Source organism: Pholis gunnellus (assembly GCF_910591455.1).
Source record: "Pholis gunnellus genome assembly, chromosome: 7".
In the NCBI taxonomy this organism is placed as follows: Eukaryota; Metazoa; Chordata; class Actinopteri; order Perciformes; family Pholidae; genus Pholis; species Pholis gunnellus.
The window spans coordinates 15,064,702-15,072,013 of NC_136533.1; the positions used below are offsets into that span (position 1 = coordinate 15,064,702).

Consider the following 7,312-nt stretch of genomic DNA (forward strand, 5'->3'; position numbering starts at 1 on the left):
AGTCTCTCACTAAAGAGCAGCGCACTGCTCCCTGTGTGTGGTTGTATTGTATCTGTGCTCTGCACTGAGTTTATAGGAGAACAGGACGTTTCTATACGTGTTTAAAGCACAAATACGTCAAGATATCCACTATTACATCACATGCAATTGAACTACATTTGGTTTTATTATACAAGTGTTGCTTTTTTTAAACCATTTTAATTCACTCTTATGATGGTGTCCTATGTAATGTGTGCAAGCCGTTTATCTTCTATTGAACTGCTTTTAATCATATCACATGATCCTCATCAGCAGATGTGGTCTGCCCAGTTGCGAAATTTATTTTAAGGAGTTATTAAACATCTTTAAGACTTCTGGTCAGTGATAACTTCAAGCACAACATGCTTTTGCAATCCCGTCATAAAATGTCATGCAGATAAAGCACTTGCAAATTTGGGTTTGTTCTAACTGGTTCTTCTCTCTTATGAAGTGGTATTGCCATATTTTAGTTAGTTTTGCCATTTGATTTGTATGGTATCAATACATGGTCATTTTGTTGATTCGAGCTGTATCACATTATAATATAATTTCTCCACAGCAGGTTCTCAGTTACATAACTCATCCTTATTTTCCTTTCAGTCTATCATTTGGCATACTGAGCATAACTGAGTTTATACTGCCTTATGGGACGCACACGCGCACACACACATGCTATTTAACGTTAGCTCTCTCTCATAACACCACAATAAAGGTGATCTCAAAACAAACATCAGTACATCTGCCTGCCGGCATGTCTATTATACAACGATTACTAACAGTTTTTAAATTTAGAATGATACAATAGGAACAGTGAAAACTGCAAAAACAACCCATTTTTAATATGATCCCAATTTAATGAGTGATACAGAAACAAAACAGATTTTTTTTTCTCCATATTACAAAAAAGCAACCCCAGGTGCTGTACCAACACCAGGAGCATGGCAACTGTGAAAACAGAATAAACATGTTTTCATAGTTCAGAACACCAAAGACGCATACATCATCATCTCTGTACGATAATAACAGTCTCTATGAGTGTCACTTGTGACCATGAGGCCACATCTCAAATGACACCATTCCCCATATAGAGTCCTACTTTTAGCCTGAGACCCACATACAGAGCTGTGGCTGTGGGCAGAAAGTAGAGCACCATCCAGAGGAAGATGGCATGGTTTGAGAGACCTTACAGGGAGAGCACTCATTTCTTCTTCTTCTCGTCTTTCTTAACACCGTCACCTTTTTCCTTCTCCTTGTCTTTGTCTTTGTCATCTTTTTTCTCTTTGTCGTCTTTCTTCTCTTTCTTGCCTTCTTCCTTCTCCTGTCCTTCCTTTTTTTCTGCATCGCGGTTGGAAATCTTGTTGTTGATCAGGTTGTGAAGAGCCACCACGGAGCGTATGAGCGAGGCCAGGTAGACCACCAGCATCTGGTCGTTGGTCTTAAGGTAGAAGGCTTTTGTGAACTCCTGCAAAGACACAAACAGAATAATAGGAACACAAACTCTTGTCTAAAGCAATACAACAACCTCATCATATCCATATCAAAATGAAGAAGGATCTGGTAGCTATATAATAATTAAAATCAGAGGCATACTGACTTCTGTTGTGCAATTTTAGACAGAAATGCTGAAACCATTTGAGCAAAAGGTGTTAAATATGAAAAGAAACCACAAGATGATCAAATGCACAACTGTCGGTTGAGTATTTTAGCAATCGACTCAAGAAAAAAATTTAAAAAAAAAAAAAAAATGGAAGAGTTCAAAGTTCATCACAAAGTCTAATTTTGAAACCATCATTAGAGTAACACAAATAAGATAGTGCCACCAGTAGACAAATGTCTTTGATGGGAACTTCCGTTCATGCTGGTCAACATTTGAGCACAAATGTGCTGCAGCAGTGTGTGTTTTACTAAATGACTCACTTTGCCCTCTAGTGGATCAAATGAGAAGCTGCTGCTCAGGTAGAGATAAAAGTAAAAAATTTTAGATGTTGTGTTTTCAGTAGGGCTGCAAGAACGAATCGATAAAATCGATAAAAATCGATTATTAAAAGAGTTAGCAACGAATTTCATTATCGATTCGTTGTGTCATAATAAATCGCGGAGATGTTTGCCTCTCGGCTTATCGCCCCGAAAGCAGTTCAACTGTCCGCCATCAACTGTGGAAAAAATAACCTCTATTTCTGCTTAGTACGTGTTGTGGAAGTCCCAGATATCACGGAAAACTAAACACCGTCATGTCTGGGTTCATAGTCCAGAGGAGCTCCGTGGATTTCATCGAGCTGTATTCACTGTGTCTAACAAGCCACACATCGGCTGTTTACTACAGCTGTATGAACACAAAATAAACTGATCTGGCTGTGATTTAACGGCAATAAACTGACAAAAAGGGACTCCGAAATAGCTACGTAATGATGCCGATTTGTACTTGTTTTCTCAATGGAGCTCGGTTTGACCGGTGCTAGGCTATGCTAACATTGTAGCAGCTCCATTAACACTCACAATAACGTCATCTAGACGTAAATACGGGAGCGTCTATTCATTGTTTGCACTATATGGTTTACACACACATTTATACACATAGTTTGGTCCGATCTCTACTGATATGAGGGATCGTAGAGCTCTGGGTGAACACAGACGGCTACAGTCTACAATCTACAGCTACCGCGTTTGGTGTGAACACAGCAAGAGGGACAAGTGGCGTTCAGCCACACGAGATTGAGCAATAACAGCTCTGTGATGCCCTTAGATGTCCGGGGCTGCACGCGCACCACACTGAGTGGATCAGCATGTGTCTACCCTTCGCCGAGAAGCGTGGTTAACCCGCTGAACCCCACTCGTGATATTAGTCCAGTCAGTTCTGTTTTTGAATAAAGGGTTGGAAATTAATGCTTTTTAGTTTTTTGATCCGATTCATCGAAAAAATAATCGACAGATTAATCGATTATTAAAATAATCGTTAGTTGCAGCCCTAGTTTTCAGTGAATTTAGTTTCCTCTCCACGTCTGTTTGGTCCACTGAATAAATTCAAAGTTGTGCAACAGTTGTAATTGTACAGTATTCATGAAAAGACAAGTGTGTCATATATATATATATATATATATATATATATATATATCTTGATAGATAGATAGATAGATATAGAGTAAACACCCCATAAACACAAAACAACTTACCAGTAGATTTACATCTGGCAGCAAGTTGAAGACATCCTGCAGCTGGTAGATAATCTGGTGGTTGATGGGAAGTTTTCCTGCCGTCACTCTCTCGAGGTAAGAGCGGATCTCCAGCAGCTTGGAGTTGAGTCCCTTCAGGCCATGAACCTGATTTGTGATGCGTTGCGACAGAGTGCCCACTGTGGTGTCCTTGATATCTCTGGATATGATGGGCACGGACATGAATGTCTTGACATGTTTTGCAAGGTGTTTACATTTGCTGATCATTTTAGTCAGTTTATAATGAAATAGCAGTAGAGTTGTATCTTTTATACTCTGTATTGTGATCACAATTATCTACTGCTGTGACTAAAATGGCTATTACACAATTTACAGTGCAGCAAAATGAGAGAACCAAAGGTTTGTTTTATACCTGAGCAGGTGCTCCACACCCACTTCTTCCGCTTCCTCCGCTCCAATCTCACTGGTGACATGTTCAAACGTCTTGGATGTTGGTGTACCATCCTAGAAATAGCAAATCACAACAATGAAAAAGAGATCTAATTCTACTTTAAAACAAATTGTGTTTTCAACTAATAACTAAAAACCCTCAAAAGAAATGTCTCAGTAGTGTTTGAAACCAACAGATGTAAAAAGATGACGACGCTGCAGTAAAGACAACTTTCACGAGGAAGACTTTCTAACGACTCAGACCAAAGAGGGAGAAAAAATAAAAAATAAACTACAGCGCTCTCAATTATTATTATCATCATGTAATTTAATAAATCAATGCTCAGCCCCAACACTTTTAATTCAGTGCAATCCATGATTCACTCACGTCATGGATTTCCTCCACAGAGATGTATGCTTCTGTGGGGAGGCCGAGATCTTTGGGCTTCACGTCTATAATGACTAACACCTGGTAGGATAAAACACAAATATATGAGCGATGATGACATCCGAATGAATACGAGTAGATCAAGGTTATGTAACAACACAGAGGAGAAAAGTTTAGCAGTTACATACCGAATTGGTACAGTACTGCTTGATGAGCTCATTGATGGCAATGTCATTCTTATGTAACTTGGGTCCTGTGTGGTACCATCCGACTATTCTCTCTCTGGCTGAAATCCAGGGAAAGAAACAAGTATGAACTCAGGGCAACACCATCACATGAAACACAAGTGAATCACATAGATGCAGGCATCGTATTACCATTAACTTTCTTGAACATGCCATACATGTTCTCCAAGTAGTCGTGATCCAGAAACCACACAGAGTCGTCCCGGTCATCTTCGTCAAATGGCACTAAAGGAACATCGACAATGAATTTAAGAAATGACAGAAATTGACCGTGGCAAACCTACATTTCACTTCAAAATGTGCCATAGCGGGTAAAGCAGGATTCCAAAGTAAAAAAATGATGTCTAATACATATTGAAATATCTTAAAAAGGGGGCGTCCACTGATTTTACACATGATCTGCCGACTATGACAAATTGTGTTGTGTTTTCTGTGGTTTTGGAGGGAGCTTTCTATAGTCTTATAAATGCTGATGACGTCTTCTATGTTATCTTAGTTTAGGATTGAAGAATACACATTTATCACAGAAAGTCAACATTAGGGTATTTAACAGGTGGGGAGGGTGAAATTAAAGATACTGTTGAGTTGCATTAGAGGAAGTGAAGGATCCAGTCTTTGGCCACTCATTCTATTTTCCTTTATTTTACTGAAGTCGTTTCTCTCATAATGCTGTCCTCGTGTCACTCACCTGCAAAACTATTTGAGACGTCAAGAACTTTTTTGTGCCATGATCCCAGAAGGACACCGACCACTCGTTTCTGGTTGCCCACCTTTCCTATCCTGTAGAGTGAATCGTCAAATGAACAGATAATCTGGTTAGAGCCGCATTGTTGTGTCCATAGAATTACATTTTACATTGATTTTCTATTTCTATGGTGTTTTCAGATGTGAACGCCTCGACTCATACACACAGGCTGAGTCGTTAGCTAGGTTGCTTGAGTAAGCTAATGCCCAAACCTTCATGTCATCCATCGCTAATTAAATAAATAACAAGAGTATATCCTCAGAGTGTGACGTTACGTAACAGCACGTTCAACTACTAACATTACGCAATGGTGACTATCAGTATTGATTCATTTAACAGTTAAACACATTGTTTTCTGACAATAGGTGACGAACTAAACTGACTTCACTGAGCTAACGTAACGTTAACTAGCTTGTCTGCATTCACTCTCAATGGGGCTCTGACTCAGCAGGGCTAGCATTAGCTTAGCTTAGCAGCTACGTTACGCTTCTAGACATTTTAAACGTTCAACCTGTGTAAAGAACAAACACGAGTACTGAACTCACTGACCTGTTAAAGTGATCAACCACGCTGAGCAACACCAGCGGGTGAACGACCACATTTTCTACCGCTAACTCCGGCATTTTCTCAGTGAAGACAAACAGCTCACAGCCCTCAACACAATGACGGCTACGCTAACACTTCCGGTTGCGTCGAACGTCATTTCCGTTTCTCTTGGCAACAGAGAGACGCGGAGCAAGAAGACACGGAGAGTTGTCTCTTTTCTCAGACGTTCACTGACAAAATGGCAGAGCACGTAAGTCCACTGGGGTTGGTTTTGGAAGCGTTTTCTTGAATTTGTTTTCCAATATGTCACTTCATGATACACTTATTATTGTTTGTATCAACGTTAGATAACCGAAAACACCGAAATTGCAATTATTTTTGCTGTAACTTAAATGACCTTATTGGCACTAACCTGTCTAACATTAGCTATTATCTTTCTAACTTGACTTGAATCAAATTAACTGCTTTTTAATCAACTGTCTCTGCCAAACGTAGGTCTAAGTGGTTGTTTTTATTAAATATCTTTCATTTCATTCGGTCCTGCAGGCTGGAGTTGAGGAAACACTGAAGAGGATCGAAAGTCAAAAAGGTGTGATTGGAACAATAGTTGTCAATACAGAAGGTAAGCCAACAAGCTTGTAGTCTACATCTTCAGGACAACTAGCATATAACAAGTTTACAAAACGGCCTGTATGTAAAGGTTTTAAAAGTTTGATCTTTTCAGGCATTCCCATCAGAACCACTTTAGATAACTCCACCACGATTCAGTATGCAAAACTGTTTCGCCTCCTCTCCATGATGGCGAGGAGCACAGTGAGGGATATTGACCCTCAGAATGACCTCGCCTTTCTCCGCATCCGCTCCAAGAAACACGAGATCATGGTTGCACTAGGTGAGTGTGTAGTAGTTTCCTTTTTATTGTTGACTTAATGGTGACCACTGGAACAGATATTTAATATATAATATTCAACAGTTGTAACTTAGAAGAGGCTGTACTGTTTTCCTACATTTTAATTCCCCTTCTTCTCTTCTTTTATCTGTTTCTGCAGAAAATGATTTTCTGCTGATCGTCATCCAGAACCCATGTGAATAGCTTCTGGACATTTCCATGAGAGTCAGCCTTTGTTTTGTCACATGGTGGTGCTTGCAGGCAAAATGTCGTTTTACACTGTGTTATGTTACATTACTGCATAATCCCTATTTTCCTACTTAGAAGTTGCCTAAATCTACCCGATGCATTGTTTTACCTTATGTAGTCCTATTTCATTCATTGTATTTTCTGTGTTTGTATTAAATATGTCTGTGAAATGAATCTGCTGGTGATTAATACTTACTAGATCATCCCTGTTCATTCTGCTGGGTGACAAATGTAATGAGAACCCTGAATAAATAAGAGAAACAGAACCTTTATTTGCAAAACTGTGAAGGAGTAAAAGATGCAATGTTTTCCTGTGTTATGGAAGTATAAGGTAGCATAAAATGCAAAAACTCAAGTTAAGTGGAAGCGCCTCAAAATTGTCCTTAAGTACAGTACTTGAGTAAATGTGCCTAACAACCCTCCATCACTGCTTTTGTTCTACGTTGAAACATTTATATCTGGATGAGCGTGGTCTTTTCCAGGATGACAATGTTCCCATTCACATGACACTGAATGGTCACTTAATGATTTGATATGTATGAAAACATTGTGAATCATTTGCTATAGTCTTCACAGACACTTTATAGCAACACAATTTAACAACCATTTGGGATTTTGGAACAATTCTTGAAC

General features: G+C 39.2%; 2 protein-coding genes across 3 annotated transcripts; one reads left to right on the forward strand and one right to left on the reverse strand.

The window, feature by feature from the left end:
- Nucleotides 1-833: 833 nt before the first annotated feature.
- On the reverse strand, nucleotides 834-5,669 carry psmd7 (proteasome 26S subunit, non-ATPase 7). Its single transcript, XM_079163197.1, has 8 exons — nucleotides 5,545-5,669; nucleotides 4,939-5,030; nucleotides 4,383-4,475; nucleotides 4,194-4,291; nucleotides 4,006-4,086; nucleotides 3,601-3,692; nucleotides 3,189-3,387; nucleotides 834-1,480 (listed from the first exon to the last, which is right to left on the reverse strand). The coding sequence occupies exons 1-8, from the start codon at nucleotides 5,616-5,618 to the stop codon at nucleotides 1,217-1,219; spliced, it is 993 nt and encodes a 330-aa protein (XP_079019323.1). The 5' UTR covers nucleotides 5,619-5,669; the 3' UTR covers nucleotides 834-1,216.
- A 78-nt stretch (nucleotides 5,670-5,747) lies between these two features.
- LOC306698741 (dynein light chain roadblock-type 2-like) lies at nucleotides 5,748-6,729 on the forward strand. 2 transcript variants are annotated; one of them, XM_079163201.1, is made up of 4 exons: nucleotides 5,748-5,791; nucleotides 6,088-6,163; nucleotides 6,266-6,433; nucleotides 6,591-6,729. In XM_079163201.1, the coding sequence occupies exons 1-4, from the start codon at nucleotides 5,780-5,782 to the stop codon at nucleotides 6,632-6,634; spliced, it is 300 nt and encodes a 99-aa protein (XP_079019327.1). In that variant the 5' UTR covers nucleotides 5,748-5,779; the 3' UTR covers nucleotides 6,635-6,729. The 2 variants fall into 2 exon arrangements, with proteins under 2 accessions (XP_079019327.1, XP_079019328.1); XM_079163202.1 differs by having other exon boundaries at nucleotides 5,759-5,791; nucleotides 6,088-6,130.
- Nucleotides 6,730-7,312: the final 583 nt, after the last annotated feature.